A 22016-nucleotide genomic window follows, 5' to 3' on the forward strand; every position below is an offset into this window, starting at 1 on the left:
CTAAAATTTTAATTCAGATAAGTGTTTGTCCAAAGCGTAGCATTCATAGGGATAAATTAATTGTTCCCAGTCAGCTTTTCTTTTACATTCTGTTTCTTGGTTTTCCTCTCAATTCTCTTTTGTAGGTAAAAAATATAATTGATTGTAGCACTTAGCTCTAACAAGAGAGACTAAACAAGCAATTCAAAAGAATATTTTGAGGAATTAACATTTGAAATCCACATGAATAACTACGTGGATATAACTAAAACAGGCTAAACCAGGTTATAAATTTTAAATGCAATAGCTATTCCTTAAATCATCTGAAAGTATTCATTGAGCACTTTTGATGTGCCCAGCACTGTGCCAGATACTAAAGATACAGTGGAGGAAAAAAATACAGCCTGTGTCCCCAAGAACTTGTACTTTAAAGAGAGGCAGATGATTAACAGGCATTTCAATGAAGTATGAAAGATTTTAATATAAGACCAAGCTGAGTGATTTTTAGACGGACACCCAAGCCTACTTCTAGGCTGTTGGTGAAGGGCTCCTAGAAGAAGTGACATCTAAGTGGGTGCAGAAGTGGGAGCTAGACAGGCAAGCAGATAAGGAAGTTGTTCCAAGCACTGCAGGGAAATGTGTGCTCTAATCTGCTAATAATGGTGTATGGCTGGAGCAAAGTTAGGGAGCAAAAGATAAAACCAGAGGAATTGGAAGGAGTCAAATTGTGAATGGCCTTGTGACCACGTTGGAGAGGATGAACTGTATTTTCAGGGCAGTGGGAGCCAGTCAAAGAGTTTGCTTAGGGAAATAATTGGTTTTCATCTTAGAGAAATTATTCTGGTTGACATCTAAAGATTGGACTCGTGGGAAAAGATTGGTAGCAGGGAGACCACTGGGACTTTGTTGCAATAATCCAGCTGAATGATAATATGGCCAGAACTCAGTGTAAGGGCAATGGGGTGGGAGAGGATGAGACAAGTTTGCAAGGTATTAAGGAATTGGCATCTGAAAGACTTGTTATAGGGAATGGAGAAGATGACCAAGTCAAGGAGGACACCCAGATTTCTTGTCTGTGCGCAAGTGCGTAGTGTTTCATTTACTGAGATAAGGAACTCTGTAGACCAAGTTTGCCCCCCCCCCCGTAAAAAATTCAAAGAGAAAGAGAAGATAATGAGGGTATACCACATTATTAATAGTTACTATCTTTGGGATGAGACTGTGGATGGGGGAGGGGGTCATTTAGTTTTCTTCTTTGCAATTTGATATGTTCAAGGTTTCTATGATGCAAATGTATGTCTTTCTTAGATAGCAAATATAAGTTAGATACGTGAAAGTCCTTTTATGAATCTTTGCCATTTAATACCACAGATGTTAAATATGTACATTTGTTAAGGTTGTATGGACTTCCAAATCTTCTATAAAGGTACTGAAGAGGCATTTAGAAAATAAGCAGATCTCTTGAAGACTGGCTTTCAAATTAAACAACTTTCCAGTTTATGTGATAAACTGCATGTTATGTGAAGGAGATAATTTCAGCAGGGGTCTTTTCTTCGAAATGTCAGGTAATTGAAATTGCATAAAGATTGAACAATGACAGTGATGAGTCTCTTGAAGCAGTAAATTCCATTTTCATGCAGCATTTATTTTTAATGAACAACAAGCACCACAGGTTTATAAAGAAGAAATCATGTCAAAGTAGATGTCTTTTTTTTTTCCCTTAAGCATAGGATTTCAAAATTAGAGGCAAAGAGTGACTTTATTATGTTTGATTATAGTGGAGCACTTGACCCCTGGGTCCTAGATCCATAAAGCGAGTTAGTTTGAATCTGTATGGATGAGAGTATCCATCACTTTGACAGGAAGAGGAGGAGGGCCTCCAGATAAGTAGTGAACTATTTATTAAGAGTCAGAAGGCAAAAGTCTGGTGATGTTTTTCAAGTTTGCTGGTTGAAATATTCCAGGGGGAAAAAAAAAAGCAAACTGGAGACAAAAGTTTGGTGATATTGTTTATTGGTTGGTTGAATTTTTTTCCTGTAAAAAAACGCAAAATGGAAAAATAGCCTGGAAACCACAGATTTGATGAAGGAATGACAGGTTGTAACAGACCCTGCTGTTAGCTGCAGCTCGGTGTTACTCCCCACGGTGTTTGTTACTCCCCACCGTTTGCTCCCAGTGGCTCACAGAAGTGTTTGTTAGCATTATAGGCTCATGGAAAATTTAGGCTATTAGCATTAAAAGACTTTATTTTTATGGGTACCTTTATTAGGGAAAGCATTTTTTATTTTCTTTTAAATGTGCGCCTGACATGACCATATCCTTCCTTTTTTTTTTGCACTCCACTATAGAACATTTTTATTCAATCATTTGACTATGTTGGTGCAATAATATATTCTGGGATAAATAAGACACTCTCCCTGCACCCAGTGCTTAGGGGTGTGTGGGTGTGTGTGTGTTTGTTGCCCAGGGTGGGAGATTATTGTTAATCTGTTCTGGGTATGGAACAGGTAGGTCATTCTCAAGGTTTCAGAAGAAAAGTTATGTTTAACTTTCAGAATCCAGTTCCAGAATTAGTGTTCCTCCTGCTAACCCCAAGTCAAATAGACATGGGAGAATTGGCTAAAAACAAACAATGCTCAATGCTTTGGCTGCTTCCCCCCACCCCACCCCACAAACTCATCAAACAAGCAGATGGCCCAAGATTGCTTTACAGGTTAAGCTAGTGATTGGAGTTATAGCCACAAGCTATACACAGAGAAGTTGCAAATGAACTGGACAAATTGATTTATTGACCCTCATGTGGATTGCTAGTAGTTTAGCTTCTCTTATGGTTTTATTAATAATTCCTTTAAAGAATTGCTAGAATGACAAAATGGGGCCTAACCATTGTCTACTTCTGATGATTATTTTCTCATTTTTCTGGATGCAGACATTTGGTACTATGCTCACCAAATATTCGTTGAAAGATAAAATGCCCTAATATCCTGCCAAATATATTTGGCTCATATTCTCATACTCAGATTATTTTCACTATGGAGATGGTTTCCCAAAATAGGCAGCTCCAACTTGAAATCAGAGAGACCTGATTACTTAGCTAATATATAAGGAGATAAGCCTCAATTTCTTTACCTATAAAATGGAGGTAAAAATACCTACCACAATGTAGTTCTAGACAATACACAGGACAATTCACAGCTCAGTGTTAACACTTGCAAAAAATGATAGCTTCTACGGCCATATCATGTTAAAACGGTTTCTTCTTGATCTTTCATAATAACTTAAGTTTCCACTTGAAATGCCTGTATTAGAAGGTCTTAAAACTTAAATATAAGCTAATTTATTTTACTTTGGTTCCTCCAGGCAAGGAGCAAATGCCACGAGGGATGAGCTGACAACATCGGCGTTCCTGACTGTTCAGTTGGATAGGTCCCTTGGCGGACAGGCTGTGCAGGTTGGGATATTTTTGCCCCCAAAACTCATACATGTGAAGGTTTTGCTAGCCCACTGCTGAGTTAAAGTCCTCCTGCCACGTTGGGATGGGAATTTGACATTTTCTAAATATTACCTTTTTTTTTCATTTTGGTATTGGAATATTCCTACTCTCATGCTATACTCTCAGATTCTGGAAAAAAGGAAGCAAACAAACAAACAAAATAAACTACTAACAGATTTAAGGGCCCAAAGGAATCTTTCCTGTAGAATCACATCATATGTCAGTGACAGTCACTTGACATTAAAACTTTTCTGATTTACCATTTCCAGATGTTGTTAAACAGATGTGGTAGGTAGAATAATTCTCCCACCCCATCCCTGCAAAGATGTCAACATCCTAATCCTCAAGACCTGTGAATATGTTTTGTTACGAGGCAAAGGGGACTTAAGATTGGAGACAGAATTAAGGTTGCTAATCAGCAGATTTTAAAATAGGAAGTTTATCTGAGATTATCGAATGGGCCCAGTGTAATCACAAGGATCCTTATAAGTGAAACAGGAAGGCAGGCAGAGTTAAAAGGAGGCAGTTGAGAAAGACTCAACCAGCAATTTCTAGCTTTAAAGATGGAAGGGGCCCCCAGCCAAGGAATATGGGTAACCTCTAGAAGCTGGAAAAGTGGATGGAAGTGGATTCACTCCTAGAGCCTCCAAAAAGGAACGTAACCCAGTCACACCTTGATTTTAGTCCAGTGAGACCCATTTTGGACTTCTGCCCTCCGGAACTGTAAGATAAATTTGTGCTGATTTAAGTCACTAAAATAGTGGTAATTTGTTACAGCAGCATTAGGAATTAAATACAGCAGTATAGAACAAGCACAGATTAATAATTCTAATTGGTGTTAAAAAAAAAAAATAGAACAATAGTTTATATGCTCTCAAATCACAAAAGTGCATAAGTTATGTTTTGCACAGGCAAACTGAAGTAAACCTTGATAAGAGAGCATGGATCCTTATTTTTCCCTTCTGGGTTGCAGAATCTTGACTGAAACAAAGTCCAACACCCAAAAGTGAGGGGGGAAGTGGAGGGGAGGGTAAAAGATGAAGAGAAAGAGGAGGGGAGGGGAGAGAAAGAGAAGGAATAGGAGAGGAGGGGAGAGAAAACCAGAGGGGAGGGAAAGAGAACAGGGAGGAGGGAAAGAAGAGAGAAGGAAGGGGAGGGAAGAGAGGGAGAGAAATCACAGAGGAGGAAATGAAAAGGAGAGGAGAGGAGAGAAGAGAAATAAGAAAGGAGAGGATGATGTGAAGGAGGAGAGAGATGGATTCTTTATTTGGATATTTCTGAAAATAAAAAATAATTTGTTGAGAATGACTGAATCCAAATTCAAAACGACAATTCTGTATAAATATAAATGAGTCAAATTTTTAGTATATATATAGAGAGAGAGAGAGAGAGAGAGATTGAGATAGAGAAAAGATGGGAGAGAGAGATAATGTGTTGACTTATTTATTATGAAAGTTTGAATGTCATACAATAGGATTCCAATATCAGTGTCTAGTTCTAGTTCTCTCATTGTGTCAGAGGGACCCTTTCCGGCCTGGTTTGACCTTCATTCCTCTTTTCTCAAGCTCTGCTGCTCCTCTTCTTATGTTTGTGGTCAAGTATCTGCTACTTGTTTCAGGATGCTTATTAGTAATCACGGGAAATTCTTGGTCTTTGCTTATTTAATTCCTTAATGTGTAACTTCAATACAGACTTTAAGGAGACTCTGTTTCCCTCCAATCTGCTCCACGGTGTGTCTACTCCTCTTCCTAACCGTTACCAGGAGTGGCGCTGGCTTGTTCCTTGACCCTACAGCAAACTGTCCCTAGTTCATTTATATCCATTCATTCTCTCTCTCTCTCTCTCTCTCTCTCTCTGTTTCTGTCTCTCTGAACCTTTCTTCCATTCCCTGCCTCACTTCCTAGCTGGAGCAGCCCACACTATCTGGTTTTTTCTGCTTGCCTGTATATTTTCTCTGGCTGGTTTTTGGGAAGGAGTCTGCTCCGGTCTGTTGGGAAAAGCGTCCTCTGGATTAAGGTTGAGAGTGAGAGCAGGTGCTGGTTTGGCCAGCGTAGTGACATTTCTGATACAGCAGGATTAGCCTTCCCTTTGCAAGGATGTGTCTAACTTCCTCAGGCCTGATGTCAAGTGAGCTAAGATTCTATGTGGCATACAAGTTTTTTGTTTTGTTTTCAAATCTTTATAAATGTGTAGTTGCTTCTTCAAAGGTAATAATTAAATAGAGAAGTAAGTCAGATACTTTTAGAACATAAAATCTAAGATGTGGAGGCTGAATTTGATCTTTCAGTTGGTTTCCTTTCCACGATGGTACTTGTTAATGGATATATAAAGCCAGTTAGATCTAAATTTAAAGGTGCATATTAACTTTTTAAAAACTAACTTTGTTAATTTTTAATTAGCAAATTAACAAGATGAACGAATTCTTTAAATGCATGAAACTCTATTTCTCCATAAACTATTACATTCATTTCTTGAGTGAAATATTTCTAGCTAAGAACTGACATCTATGCCATTTAATTATCTTTAAAGTATTCCTTACCAAACTGTGCAAAAAGTTTGAAGATATAAATCTTCATAAATTCTTATGCCTTATAAATTCTATGTTCTATAGTAAAATATTTCATATACCCAGTAAATTAATTTCCATTCAATGTTAGCCAGTTGAATCCCAAATTGACATTGAAACGGTAATGTTTAGTTTACTCACTAGATGGCAGTAATTTACAATAATGCATAAACAACTCAAGTCCTTCACTGCTGCTTTAAACATTCCTTTGTAAGGTATATTAACAGTATTGAAATTTTTTCAATTTACCTGTTCTCTCTCTTGTTTTCATTTCACAGTGGAGAATGGGGCTTCATCAGTGGCCCCCTTTCTCTTATGTTGGCAGTTGAGGTTTTCTCAATGTCATGGGAAATGCTAAGCCAACAACAGTTTTAGGTATTCCTAGCTAACCTCACGCCAACCTTTTTGGGCTGTGACTCACAATTTTCCTAATTTGCCACTCACTTATTTGAATGTCTACTAATTGAAAGATATGTGTGAAGTTAATTATTTTCAGTGCTCCCTAGGCCTCCCTTCAATGGGATGTGCTTCAGCATTCCCATTCACTTGGCTTCTAGAAAAAGACACACCAGAGTAGTTGAGACAGTGAAATTTTAGCATAGAGCAGAATAATTGGAAAAAAATAGGGGAGCGGCACAAAATTTGAACACTTTATGCAAAAGAATGCATCAATATTTTATGCGAGAAATAGGAAATTCATTTCTAATCCACTATCTGGTGTTAAGATAATAGTTGAAATTAAATAATTTATCATTTATTTTCTTATCCTAAAAAGTCCTTATATTGCATTTTTAAAAGTGCTTATATTAAACAAATCTATTACCATTTCTAAAGGTAAGTTTAAAAGTAGAAAGTATATTCCATTTATTTTTGCCAGTTTCTGATGTTTGGATAAAAATCTTTTATCCATCCCCAGATAGATTTATGATTATTTTTTCATCTCACAGTTGTAGGGATTTAGAAATAATGAGTATGCTTCCTTTTTTTTTTTTTTTTGGTGAGGAAGATCAGCCCTGAGCTAACATCCATGGTAAACAGTTGTAGGGATTTAGAAATAATGAGTATGCTTCCTTTTTTTTTTTTTTTTTTTTTTGGTGAGGAAGATCAGCCCTGAGCTAACATCCATGGTAATCCTCCTCTTTTTGCTGAGGAAGACCAGCTCTGAGCTAACATCTATTGCCAATCCTCCTCCTTTTTTTTTCTCCTTTTTTTTTTTCTCCCCCCAAAGCCCCAGTAGATAGTTGTATGTCATAGTTGCACATCCTTCTAGTTGCTGTATGTGGGACGCTGCCTCAGCATGGCCGGAGAAGCGGTGCGTCGGTGTGCGCCCGGGATCCGAACCCGGGCCGCCAGTAGCCGAGCGCGCGCACTTAACCGCTAAGCCACGGGGCTGGCCCCTGAGTATGCTTCTGTGTTGTCTGATTTTTTGAAACATTTGAATGCATGTCTCTCAACCTTCTGAACAAGATCCAAAACATGTGAGAAACAAGGATATCCCTAAACATCTGTAAAGTGTTAGTACTCTTGAAAAAAGAGTGGTTTTCATAAAAGATGGCATACATCAGCCCTTTGTTGTTTTTCTCTTTAGGAGATGTAGATGAACAGACTTGAACATGTTTATGCTTTCTGGAAGTGGAAAGTGTTGCAGTAATGTGGTGATCTTTCCCTGAGAAGAAACTGTTCAGGGTGCCATGTCTAGAGTAACAAATGATTCTTAAGTCGGGGGGGAAACTGTGCTTGATTATTATTAACCTATATTTTCTGTTAATCATCATTCCTCCAGCTCTTGACTTGTAGTTTATTTTTTGTTTTGTTTTCAAAAGAAAAATAAGAACACATTTGGAAGTACAACCTTCTTTCATGTACCCTTGATTATTTCTGTTATCATCCCTGCCCCCAGATTCGAGTCTCCCAAGGCAAAGAACCTGCTCACCTGCTGAGTTTGTTCAAAGACAAACCACTCATTATTTACAAGAATGGAACATCAAAGAAGGAAGGTCAGGCACCTGCTCCCCCTACGCGCCTCTTTCAAGTCCGGAGAAACTTGGCATCTATCACCAGAATCGTGGAGGTAATGTCATGCACCCAATAAAACGTGCCCTGCTTATGGACTTCCCAGTGGACTTGAGTCATCAAGAAATATTAGTGTTTAAGAAATTGGCAAGTAAACTCCCTTCATTTCTATAATTAATCCAGTATTCACAATAAAAAATACTAAAAGTAGGAGAATCAAGTAAAAAGTTAACTCCAGACACCAGGCCTCTCACAGTTGTCAACTGCATTGTACCAAAACAAATTTTAAGAATAATATAACAAATCAGGCTGTCCAAGGCATGAGGCAGTGTAAGCTCTGTCTTGAAAGGCCTGGAGTAAGATGGATGGCAGGTGATGGTCAGCTGACCACACTGGGGAACAAGGAAGGCCCTTGTTTGTACAAGTGTAAGGAATGTGGGAAGCAAGCTTCACCACACTGGGCCAGAACCATAACTCAACTGGTCAAATAAGCTGTCTGTGACAGCAGCTGTGAAAGAAATCAAACCCCATCTCACAGTGTCGTAAGACAAGAAGACCTCCAGGTGTGGGCAAGGCCAGCAGGCCCGGGTTTTTACATGGCTGAGTGCTTTGACCTCTTCTCCTGGTCACCTCACTCACCATCGAAATCCAAGTTTCCCAGGTCACCCGTAAACTGCCCTGTACACTCTGTAAACCCCCAAACCTGGACCCACTTGCCAACGCCTCCCCTCCACACAAGCCATTAAGCTGAGCCTTTAAAACCGGGTCAGGGCCGGCCCTGTGGCTTAGCGGTTAAGTGCGTGCTCTCTGATGCTGGCGGCCCGGGTTCGGATCCCGGGCGCACACCGACGCACCGCTTCTCCGGCCACGCTGAGGCCGTGTCCCACATACAGCAACTAGAAGGATGTGCAACTATGACATACAACTATCTACTGGGGCTTTGGGGTGAAAATAAATAAATAAATCTTTAAAACCGGGTCAGTCATCGCATCCGTCCACCTGCAACCTCTTCTCTAAGCCGACCTCCCTCTTGGCCTTCTTGCTGTGGCTGTCCCCTGAAGACACAGATTCCCGTATAGCCCCCTGAAGTGGAAGTTGTGTTTTTCCCCAGTGCCCTCTTACCAGAGATGGGGGTGGGCAGGGTACGCTCCTGTCTCACTCTTGCCCTTTGACTTCTGTCCTTCTTATCAGACTCTCCCTCCCCCAGCCCCCTGTGCTGTCGTCTACTGAGCTGCCAGGCCTTTCCCTCTTTGATGGTTTCAGCCATTGTCTCGCTGTCTCCATCACTGTGGCTTCTCTCATCCAACAGTCTTGTCTTTGACCCCCTTTCATCTCACACTCACATGGTCCCGTACTAAACCTGGTCATTGGTGATAACTTTAGCACCTCAGAAATCTGTTTTAAACATCTGATCTCTGACAGCCATCCCCTGTACTTTAGCTGCTTTACTCCAGGACGCACATTCTGACAGTTCTCCAATCTCATACCTGAATCCATGCACGTCTCCATCCATCACACCCTTCGTGTCCTCCTCTCGCTCCAAATCTCCAACATCCCTGGTCTCTACTGATAACTGATTCAGAGTTTGCAAAAGAATCACCTTCTCTATTCCCCTCCAATTTCACCAACTTGGCTGCATCTGTACATATGTATTCTCCTTCCTGCCTGTTTTATGAGATAAATTTAAAGTGTTGATTTATTTATATTTAACAATTAATAAATATTTTATGCTGGTTTTTTACATATAAATACTAAATTATTTAATAAATTAATATCAATATATTCTTATCCATAAATTAACAATAAATAATAATGGTTATATAAAGTAATATATTGGTAAATAAATTTATACATATTTATTGCATAAATAAATAAAATGTGACTCCTGCCTGAGGCCAGATTCCCCCCACCCCACCCCACCACCAGCTTCCCTCCAGGATCCCCTGCCCTCTGGCCTTCCTAAGGACCTTTCTGGATTTCTCTCTGTCCCGTGTTCATAGCCCCCTTCAAGTTCATCATTGTCACAGGCAATAATCTCCTTTCTCTTCTGTATCATCAATTTAATCTTTTGTCCTAGAGTATTTACTTTGGAATACAAATATGCCTTTAAAACACTCTCATCTTTTCTTTAAAAATTCTCTCTTGACCCTAACCCTCCTAGAGACCACATCCTTTCTCTGCCCTCCCTAAGAGTATAGATCCTCAAAACAGTTGTTTCACTCACTCACTGTCCCTACTTTTAAGCCTGTTCTCTCTAAAGCGACTGCACTCGGTCATCCATTCCCGCCACTCCACTGAAATGGCTTTCATCTGGTTTGCCAGTGACCTGCCTTTGCCTCAGTCAAAAATCTCTTTCCCGATCCCACTTTCTTAACCTCCACTAGCATTTGCCACAGTCGCCCTTTCTTGTCTTCTTAAAACACTGTTTTAGTATGGAGATTCCTCAAAAAATCAACGATAGAACTACCATATGATCCAGCTATTCCACTGTTGGGTATTTATCCAAAGAACTTGAAAACACCAATTTGCAAAGGTACATGCACCCCTGTGTTCATTGCAGCCTTATTCACAATAGCCAAGACTTGGAAGCAACCTAAGTGCCCATCAAGGGATGAATGGATAAAGAAGCTGTGGTATATATACACAATGGAATACTACTCAGCCATAAGAAACGACGAAATCCAGCCATTTGTGACATCATGGATGGACATTGAGGGTATTATGCAAAGTGAAATAAGTCAGAGGGAGAAGGTCAAATACCGTATGATTTCCTTCATTAAGTAGTAGATAATAACAACAATAAACAAATACATAGGGACAGAGATTGGATTGGTGGTTACCAGAGGGGAAGGGGGGAGGGAGGAGGGTGAAAGGGATAATTCGGTACATGTGTGTGGTGATGGGTTGTAATTAGTATTTTGGTGGTGAACATGATGTAGTCCATGCAGAAATAGAAGTACAATGATGTACACCTGAAATTTTTACAATGTTATAAACCAATGTTACTGCAATAAACAAAAAATTAAAAAAAAACAAAACAAAACAAAACAAAAAAAACACTGTTTTTTTTTCACTAGGCTTCTGAAACACCACGCTTACCAGGATTTCTTCCAAACTTCAGGGCCACTCTTCCAAATAGTGTTTGCACTCCACTTGTCACTCCAGTCCAGTTTTGCTGGACTCTCCTCCTCTGCTTGTCCTCTAAGTGCTTGAGTGCTCCAAGGCTCAGTCTTGGCCCTCCTCAGAGTGATCTCACTTAGTCATATAGTTTAAATGCCATTGTATGAATTGATCTCATCCAGAACATTCTGTGCACAGATTCTCATGTGTTCAATTATGACTAATTTACTTTTAAATCTATCAAATTGACAGGCTCTCATCTACAGGTGCTCTCAGTTGATTTCAGATGGAAGAGTCACTGAGAATCTTTGCACTGGTCTCTTCCCCAGTGGGCTCTTCTCTATGAGACATTATTTCCTTGCAGCCTCTCAAACTAGCCTTCACGTTCCCAGCCTCTCCAAAAGGCGCTGGTCAAAATAATTGTTTATAAGGCTTTCTGTTTTCATCTCCTGAGAGGCTAAAGCTTTGTAACATTCTGTTTTGGAACTACCTCCCTGATCCCACATCAGTCTGGGCATGGGCCTCTCGTCACCTGTCTTTCCGTCATCCAAGCGCTTTCCTCTGTACCAATAAGGAGACATTTGGATTAGAAACCGGAAATCCTGTTTCCTATAATTCTCCATCACCATATTTGATAGATTCCTTGAGCTTAGTCCTTGAAACCTCGTTCCTATTGAAAGAGGACTATAAACACTTTCTTTGAATGTTGCCAACTCCTGGAACTTGTCTCTAAGACTTCCATCAGCCATTCCCTCTTCCTCTAGTGCTCTCTCTGGGGACAGGAGCCTGATGAACCGGGTGAAATCCAACTCTCTGTGTGGTTGATGCCTTCAGCACAGTTGGTGAAAGAGCATCATTTGGTACAGCTGATCACCAGCTCCTTCTTCAAACACTCTCTTCACTTGGCTTCAAGATCACCACACCTTGTTTTCTTCCTCTCTCATGGCTGCTCTGTTTCAGTCTTACTTGCTGGTTCTTCTTCATCTCTGTGTGATCACACATCACACTGAGTTCCACGGTCATGCAGAAAGTCAGACATGTGCTATCACAGTCACACAATCATATGGCCAGATAGAGGTTATCACAGAGACCGACACAGAGTCACAGAATCACAAGGTCGTAGATACAAAGACACAAGCCCATCCTAGGACCCTCAGGCTCACTTTCAAGCCTGAGACTCTGCGTGTGCCTGTCCCTGCCCAGAGGTTCCACCTTCAGCCTCACCCTGAGGTTAGAATCTGGGCTCAGCCAGGTCCCTCTCACTCCTCTGTGGCCACATGGAGCAGAGCTGTGCTCACCTGGCTGATCCTAGACAGTGCCCACAGCTGCTCGGGTGAAAGGAAGGGGTATGTCATTGCTGTGTTTTTAATCCCCTATAATAGTCTTTTATAACTTGAGCTATCATTTATCTGAGCCTGGAGAACCTTTCAGTGAATCTATGTTATGATCTCTTTGCCTACATTGGACTCTGGTCCCTGTTTGATGATATTATGTGCCCCTCTCTAGTAGGAGAGAGAAAAACTGAACACCTTTGCTTTATGTGTGTCATTTTTGAATATTATGCCCTCTCTCCAAAGATCAGTTCTAGCCCATCCTTGTTCTTATGGTCTCTTTGAATATTATCTTTGTTACTCATCACTTAAGTTTGGCTTGTTTTATTCTTAGATCCTTGTGCTACTATCTGCAGGCAGTTGGGCATTAAAGTGACAAAGACCAAAGTATTCCCACCCTAATATTTCTAACGCCATAGTGGCATACCCGTGCCGCCTTGAGTTAATATCCTGGGATCAGGAAAGGCTGTGGATGGTTTGTCACTGTCACAGCTGCTTGGACATGTTTATTGAGGGAGCAGCAATGAATTTGAATCGCTGTGTTATTTTTCTTCATACTCTAGGTAGATGTTGATGCAGATTCATTGAATTCCAATGATGTTTTTGTCCTGAAACTGCAACAAAACAATGGCTACATCTGGATAGGAAAAGGTGCTAGCCAGGAGGAGGAGAAAGGCGCAGAGTACGTGGCAAGTGTCCTCAAATGCAAAACCACAAGGATTCAGGAAGGCGAGGAACCAGGTGTGTACTGTGGGGCAAAGGACACTACCCAGAACTTATATGTGGTATGATTGCTAATCACGTAGTTTATTTTTTTCCACAAATAGTCACTTTGTAAAGGTTACAGGGGTTAAAAATCCTTCCATTAGTTGCAAAAGTGGGTGATGGTACCTGCTATGTTTAAGTAACTTCTTAACATTAAAGATAAGGTGAGCTAATATTATTTGTTAATATAAAGTAATACTGGGCCGGCCCGGTGGCTTAGCGGTTAAGTGCGCGTGCTCCGCTACTGGGGGCCTGGGTTTGGATCCCAGGCGCGCACCGACACACCACTTCTCCAGCCATGCTGAGGCCGCGTCCCACATACAGCAACTAGAAGGATGTGCAACTATGACATACAACTATCTACTGGGGCTTTGGGAAAGAAAAAAAAAAAGGAGGAGGATTGGCAATAGATGTTAGCTCAGAGCCGGTCTTCCTCAGCAAAAAGAGGAGGATTAGCACGGATGTTAGCTCAGGGCTGATTTCCCTCACCAAAAAAAAAAAAAGATATAAAGCAATACTGACTGTATGCTCCTGAAAATACATTGGATACCTCAATGTGTTTTCCACAGAGGAGTTTTGGGATTCCCTTGGAGGGAAAAAAGACTACCAGACGTCGCCACTGCTAGAAACCCAGGCTGAAGACCATCCTCCTCGGCTTTACGGCTGCTCTAACAAGACTGGAAGATTCATTGTAAGTGTCTTGCAAAACACTGCAATAGAACCAGACAGTATTGGGAGAGGCATTCCGATGTTGGCTCTGGCACTTTTCAGCCATGTTGCGACTCTGATTCTCAGTTTTAGCTTACCTGCAAACCACAGATACTAATCTTAGCTCCTCACAGACTCATTTTAAGAGTCAATGACGTAAGGGATATGAAAGCATAGGGAAACTCTAAGGTGCTGTATAAATCAAGCTACTCTTAAAAATATCAGCTACTTTGCACCTGTGTCAGCATGTGGTAGTTAGTATCTGAATATGTATGTGGTGGGATTTGCTCATTTAATAATTCGACACTTTCTGTGGTCATCAATAGTGGTTTTTGATCGAACTATGTAAATTTTACACTTCAATGTCCCAAGGGAATAAAAAATTTCACCATTTGACCGAATAAGAAATTATTATGGAAATATTATGGTCGCCGGGTGAAATCACAGAAATCCGTATATGCACCTGCAAATCAACTGAAATCAGCAGGAATGTTTTCTTTCATAGTCATTTACAGTCTTTGCATTCCAGGCAATTAGAAGTAAAGGTATCTGTTTACAAGAGTGATTTTTATACCGGGCTCTGAAATATCCTGGGCTGCATGCAACCCCTCATCTCAGTTTAACCACAAAAATCCAGCTTTCTCTGCTTGACTTACTAGGCTTTTGTGTAAATTTTTCACTTAAAGAATGATCTAAAGATTTGGTCACCACATCCTGCTGATCACAAGCTTTATTTTTCAACACGCACACATGAAAACTTCCTGAGTATACATTGCTTGCTAGAAATAAAATGCTTTGAAGAAGAAACTGCTCATGTATAAAACACACTGGAAGCTGTAAGTGATTTGACCTGAAAATTAAAGATCTAAATAGTGGATTGTGATAGACTTGGTTGTCAGGCTCTGCATTGTGCTCACTACTTTGCAGGATATCCCTGTACTTTATAAACTTGCTGGAAGAATCTGTTGTTTTACTCTTTTCACTGTTAATTTAATATTGCATCCAAACAACTTCTTTTTCAGCATATGATTCTATAATTATTTATTAGTATTATTTTCTTTCTTTCTTTTTTTTTTTTTTTGTGAGGAATATTGGCCCTGAGCTAACATCTGCCAATCCTCCTCTTTTTTTGCTGAGGAAGACTGGGCCTGGTCTAACATCCGTGCCCATCTTCCTCCACTCTATATGGGACGCTACCACAGCATGGCTCGCCAAGCAGTGCGTCGGTGCGCACCCGGGATCCGAACCGGCGAACCCTGGGCCGCCGCAGCGGAACACATGCACTTAACCTCTTGCGCCACTGGGCCGGCCCCAATTATTTTCTAATATTGCTATAAAATGAAACATGTTGGTTTCCAATGAAGCTATTTGTCATGCATATATTTAAGAGAAATACACTTTTTCTCTGCACCTACCCATTTTCTTGTTTGCTATTGGGAACCTTTTCTACTCCCTTTGCAATTTAAGGGAAAAGAGTGTTATCAACAGGTGTTTGATCTTATTATCACTGTCAGAAAGCAGGCTTTAGTTGTGTAAATTCATAAGAGGCAGTAGAGCCTGTTGATTAAAAGCACAGCTTTTAGAACAGATCTGCCTGTGTGATATCACTTTCTTGGGGATATTATTTACTGGCTTTGTGACCTTAGGCTGGTTACTTGCCCTCTCTGTGCTGTAGTTTTCTCATTTGTAAAATGGGGATTATTCTAGTACCTACTTCATAGGTTTGATGTGAATATTAAACTGGGTGTTTCATATAAAGGATTAGAACAGTGCCTGGCACAGAGTAAGTGATATTTAAAATTTTTGTTTTTTTAAATCATTATGTGATTGGTAAATATTTTGTAAAAAGATAATATAAACAAATTCCTTGCCCTCTGTAAATGGATAGGTTTTTGTTGTTGTTGTTTTATAACAATCTCAGAATCTCATCAGATTACAATAAACGTGCATTGTCATGCTCAGAAGGCTGCAGGTTGCCAGGGGCCAGGTTTTTCTGGGCTGGGCTCAGCTGGGAGGTTCTGCTTCGCACTGCAGGTTGGGTTCGTGCCTGTTTTTCTCATGGCAGAGCCCAGGATCACAAGAGGGCCCCTGCTGAGTCACGTTTGCTAATATGACATGGCTAAGGCCACAGTCAACTCCAACTACTCGATGCACTGCAGAGTCACAGGGCAGAGGGAGGAAGGGAAGAATTGGGGACCTACCACACCTTCCTAAGCATGGGGGGATTCATCCAGAATTCTTTAAAAATGTTAAACCATTAAAAGAAAAATAATTAAATTTTGCATATGCAATGTTGTTATATCATCTTATTGAAAATTGTTGATTTATTAAAATGACCGGACCTATTGATTTTATTAAAATAATCTTGACCTACAAAATGAAAGACAATTTAATACCCAGACCATAAACTCAAAAATCTTTAGGGTTAGGAGGACAACATAAATCTGTGAAGCAATTTGTCATAAGGAACTGGAAGTAGGGAGACTGTGGTCAGACTGACTGTCTGACTGACAGACTGACTCAAGTACAATGTTTAGATTAAGTGCTGTGCTCGCCAAGTAAGATGCCATCAGTTTGTGATACCCTATTAAACAGATAAACAGTTACTTAAATCTCTGTTACCCAAAAGGAGGAAAAAAATGACTACTAAACTTTATTTTTGCCATGCTCCAAAATAATACAGGGCATTTGTATCCTATATATTAGAAAATTAATGCTTTACTCCTATTGGTCATAAAGCTTTTTCATATGTTTCAGATTGAAGAGGTTCCGGGAGAGTTCACCCAGGATGATTTAGCAGAAGATGATGTCATGTTACTAGATGCTTGGGAACAGGTAAAACTGTATTTTGTTCATAACAAGAGAGTGTATTTATAGTTGGGAGCTGACAAAACCTGCTTTGAGAAATGGCAGATCTAATAATAAATGGACTGATGGATTTAGGCTGTATTTAAGAGACTCAACGCAGTTTGGCAAAAAATAAAACTGATATGTGTGGCAAGTTGGTTTCTTACTGTGGAAATAATTCCACAGCTACCATCTTTGGCTGTATAGTTTTAGGCAAAAAACTTCTATTTTTCATTTATTTCACTCACTCCTAATTTATTCATACGTTCATCCATTCATTTAACTAGTCAGTGCATTAGTTTGTACAATGCCACGGGGGAAACTGAAATGTTCAGAATTTCTCTTGAAATTTGGCAAGAAGTCATAGGGGACCCCTCCTCTGGGGGAAAAAAAGACACAGAATAGTTTTGAATCTACACAGCACAATATATGACTGTTATGTATGTCTTTATTTTGGAGAAAATGAATGATGATTTGACATGCACATCTGATAGTTGTTTTTTTATTTTAACCACTATGTAAACTAATAATGGTGAAAGGGAAAAATAAATATGTTAGGAACTAACGTGTATAGAACACTTATGAAACACTTATCTGAATTAGGCCTGGTCTTAGTGTCAGCCGCAGAGATTGTTGCTTTTAGGTCTGTTCTTAATTGCTAAGTCATTCAGTCCCCTTAGGTTCTTGTTCTAGAATTACCATATTTGAATTTGAGATCTAGTCACAGATTCTCCCCAGGTGAATGGATCACATTTCTAAATACGAAATTTGAAACTTCATGTCAATAAAATACCTTTGTGTATTTTAGGATTATAAAATAAGAATGACATTTCCTTATTCAGAAGAATTTAATTATTCCCATTTTAGTCAACCCTATTGTTTCTGTAGTCATGGATACTTTAGAATATTTCCCGTAACACATTTCCATTTTTAAAATCATAATACTTTTTATTTACATTACCCTGCTGTCATGGTTTGTTTTATGCCCTGCAAATATTCCAGCACATTCAGTATGAATTAGAATACAATCAAAACTAATTTGAGGGGGCCGGCCCAGTGGTGCAAGAAGTTAAGTGGGCGCACTCCGCTGCGGCGGCCCGGGGTTCGCGGGTTCAGATCCCAGGCGCGCACCGACGCACTGCTTGTCAAGCCATGCTATGGCAGCGTCCCATATAAAGTGGAGGAAGATAGGCACGGATGTTAGCTCAGGGCCAATCTTCCTCAGCAAAAAGAGGAGGTTTGGCATGGATGTTAGCTCAGGGCTGATCTTCCTCACACACAAAAAAACCTAATATGACGAAAATTTCTCTGCCAAGAAGTGATTTTAAAGTGACTTCAATATAAGGTAATTCAGGAGCATTTTTCAACATTAGAGGACCCAACCTACACATTTGATGAGGAGAAGTATACTTTCAGAATATATAATTATATCAGTTTTTTTTAAACCCTCAATATTTAAATGCTAAACATTATAACAGTGTTACCAAAGTGTTACAGGATACAATGCTATAGGAGAACACTAGGCTTAAGTCAGAAGTTCGTGAAGGGAGTCTGAAGTGCTCACAAACAAGTCAAGTGTGGTCCCCTCAGGATAATAACATGGGGATAATGACTGTGCCTTACACACCCCAGGGGTGGGTACAAAATACAGTCAATATATTGTTTTTGAGAAAGTTCACTTTATAAACTAGAAAATGCTATATAAACATAAAATATCAGAATGTGAAATCTGGAGTCAAACTGGCTGGATATAAATTTATCTCCCAGTAAGTGTAAATGCTGGGAAAGTGGCTGAACTTCTGTGCGCCTCCTGACTTCTGGGGGTTGTTGTGAAGACTAAATGAGCAATGTGTGAGAAGCACCAAATAGTACATATTATTATTGTTTCATTTTTCAGATTTTTATTTGGATTGGCAAAGATGCCAATGAAGTTGAGAAAGCAGAATCTCTGAAGTCTGGTAAGCTAGATCCCATGGACAATTATGGTAGTAGCTCTGAATGGTTATTACCAAGTTCCTGACTGCTCTTTTTCACCATAGCCTCCAAAACTACATATCAAAATGGAGAAGAATCTTAGCCTTTCATCTTCAGACTAAAGAGTAATGGAATTTTGTTAGACTAAAGAATTTCAGAATAGGAACAAGAAAAATAGGTTTTGTTACCTAATTTAGAATATAATTATATCAATTATTCTGAAAAATTTAAGTTCACTTACTTTTTTTCATTATGGAAATAGTAAAACTTCCATAACCATGATAACCTAGATTTTTAAAACAATTCCTTTTGAGTAATGCTGTTCTTTCTGGCCCAATTTTTTTTATTGAAAAACATAATAATTATGCCATAAGGATAATTTCATAAAATTTGGAAATTCTTCAGGCAATAAGGAGACTCTCCTGGTGCATTCCATGGCAGATGAGAGAAATCTATAAGGAATTATTCAAATGGAACAGTATTTGGCTATTTGGGGGCAAGGAAAATTTGATTTATTACTTTTATTGGAAGACTTTTCATTCTGTGGTTATTTTGGTTTAATGGAGACTAACTGAATTTGTATGTCTTTGCAACTCTTTTTAGCCAAAATGTACCTTGAGACAGACCCTTCTGGAAGAGACAAGAGGACACCAATTGTCATCATAAAACAGGGCCATGAGCCACCCACATTCACAGGCTGGTTTCTGGGCTGGGATTCCAGCAAGTGGTAAACTGACGTTTGTAAGAAAAAGCAAACAAACATTATGGGGCAACTGTCCCACTGCTGTTTTGGAAGAGAAAAGTTTTTGTTTGTTTGTTTGACTTTAGAAAATTAACCTCAGGCATATGGCTATTTTTAAATACCTAGTATTGTTTTGAAATTCTTTTTAAACTGGGATTTTCATATGTTAATATTTTAAAATAACCTAAAGTAAACATTTGTTATGAACCAATATTAGCTCTGCTGGAAACGGATTTGTGTCTTTTTATGTGACCTTTTAGAAGTGGAAAGCTATGCGCAATGTAGAGGAGCTTGTCAGGAAATTTTATAAATCAGGAGCCATTAGCCAAACTTATTTTTTAACATGCCAGAGAAGAAAGCCATAATGCGTCTGAGGTTATGCTCTTTTCTATGTATTGTTTTCAGAAGAATTGTGTATTTGCAGTAAGGTTTGTGTTAAGATAGCTTTAAAAGTCTGTTGTTATTTTCTTCTTTAGTCAATGTGCCTTTGAGACCATTAACTCCTAAGTCTCATTTTCTAAGAGAAACTTTACCTTTTTTGTGGTTTTAAAAGGCTTTGAAAGCACAGCTTTTCCATAACAAAATAATTTGTATTCTAATTCACTTAGGTATATATACATTTGGCAGTACGTGTTTAATATCACAAAATACATGTACCCAAAACTTCGCTAATACTGTCTTTCATTATTAAAATACATCTCTTTTTGAAAAAGTTTTTTGTTGTGACATTTTATTTAGATGTGATATGTGAGTTAATAACACGATTGATTTTAAGGTTAAATACTTTTATGCATAAATAAATATGAATTTAATATTTCTTAACTCATCTTTATTAAGTAGTCAAAATTAACCAGCTTTTTCCATGGTTACATAATTGTGGAAGATTTTTTCTTTTTCCATGAAAGATTTTAAAGATCATAACAGTGCATATGTTACCTGGGCCATGTTAAAAGATAAACTGAGGCATATTAAAAGTTTTAAGAGTTTAGGGCTGGCCCAGTTGTGTAGTGGTTAAGTTCACGTACTCCACTTCGGCAGCCTGGGGTTCGCGGGTTTGGATCCCAGGTGCGGACCAGCACACTGCTCGTCAAGCCATGCTGTGGCAGCATCCCACATACAAATTAGGGGAGGATTGGCACAGGTGTTAGCTCAAAGACAGTCTTCCCCAAGCAAAAAGAAGAACATTGGCAACAGATGTTAGCTTGAGGCCAATCTTCCTCACCAAAAACAAACAAAAAAAGTTTTAAGAGTTTATTTGAGCAAAAATCTATTTGGATGGGGCAGCGCCAAACTAGAAGGGGTTAGGAGCACTCCAGGACAGGAGCTCAGGGAGAGACTTTTAGAGAGAAAAAGGGGAAGCAGAATAAGGAAATGATTGATTGACTGTTTGTGATTGTTTGTCCTTAGGTTTCAATTTCATAACCTTGAGGCATTTACAGGCTTAGGTTTTGGTTTGCTTGCGTAGGCCACCATGGCATTAGAACCACCTCAGTCTAATGGCCTCCTTGTGTAATTAGTTTAACAACCCCCAGAAAAGAAGAGTTGAGGCAGAAGATGGAGCTCCAGGAAAGTAGAAACAGCGCCCAGGTTAGGGGAGTGGCTGGTTGAGGAGGGGAATCAGAGCCAGGAGTGATCTGAGGAATTCTCACCCTCTGTCTGAAGAAATGGAGGGCGTGTAGGTTTCAGACTGGGTCCTGGCCTGGGTCCCGGCAGGGGGAAGTGGGGTCAGTTCCCTTAGGGCCTGAAGGTGAATGGGGCTTGTGTGGGAGGTAAGGAAGCCGTGAGAAGCTGCACTTCCAGGGACTGTTCCTTTGTTCAGTAAATATCTCTGAGGCATCTACTTGGTGTCAGGCAATATTCTAGGCACTTTGAGTCCAACGTGAATGAAAAGGCAATATTCTAGGCACTTTGAATCCAACGTGAATGAAACAAAATCCCAGCTATCATGGAGTTTATATTCCAGGGAATAGGCTAACAAAACAAAGTCAATAAGTAGATTAGCAGACAAGTTCTATGGAGAAAAAAAATATAGGGAAGGAGGACAGAAAATACTAGGTGAGAGTGGGGCGGAGTGCAATTTTAATAGGGTGGTTAGGGAAGGCGTTGTTGAGCAGAAGACATTCACACAGAGAATTGACAGGGGGAGGGAGTGAACCTGTGGTCACACCCAGGCAGAAGGTATCTCAAGTCCAAAGGCCCAGAAATGGGAGCGTGCCTGAAATAATGGGGCTGAAGTCTAAAGATGCAGGGAGATCCCTCAGGGTTCTCTCCCACTGTCACCACTGGACTAGAAAAAATTCATCTTAAACAGTACTGCTGTTTTAAGCCTGAGCTGTGAAAAGATTGCTTTCCCAAATCCCAAACCCAAGTACTCAGGGGCAGTGATAGTGACACCTGAGGAGACAGCCATGTCGTCAGCACAGGCAATACAGGGAGGACACATCTACTGAGCAGCCCTGAGCAGCACTGCCCCAGTGA

At 39.8% G+C, this 22016-nt stretch overlaps 1 protein-coding gene across 1 annotated transcript in view; it reads left to right on the plus strand.

Annotated features, from left to right (window-relative positions):
• The window catches only part of SCIN (scinderin), a 76506-nt gene extending 56253 nt beyond the window's left edge, over positions 1 to 20253 (plus strand). Inside the window, exons 10-16 of the mRNA XM_004431396.3 lie at positions 3340 to 3430; positions 7939 to 8109; positions 13066 to 13243; positions 13837 to 13958; positions 16733 to 16810; positions 18720 to 18780; positions 19400 to 20253. Of these exons, the coding sequence (XP_004431453.1) occupies positions 3340 to 3430; positions 7939 to 8109; positions 13066 to 13243; positions 13837 to 13958; positions 16733 to 16810; positions 18720 to 18780; positions 19400 to 19527 (829 nt within the window). The 3' untranslated portion in view covers positions 19528 to 20253. The remainder of the gene's footprint in view (positions 1 to 3339; positions 3431 to 7938; positions 8110 to 13065; positions 13244 to 13836; positions 13959 to 16732; positions 16811 to 18719; positions 18781 to 19399) is intronic.
• The last annotated feature ends 1763 nt before the right edge of the window (positions 20254 to 22016 follow it).

The sequence above is a fragment of the Ceratotherium simum genome, chromosome 1 (assembly GCF_057802395.1).
Source record: "Ceratotherium simum simum isolate JZ-2026a chromosome 1, ASM5780239v1, whole genome shotgun sequence".
NCBI lineage: Eukaryota > Metazoa > Chordata > Mammalia > Perissodactyla > Rhinocerotidae > Ceratotherium > Ceratotherium simum.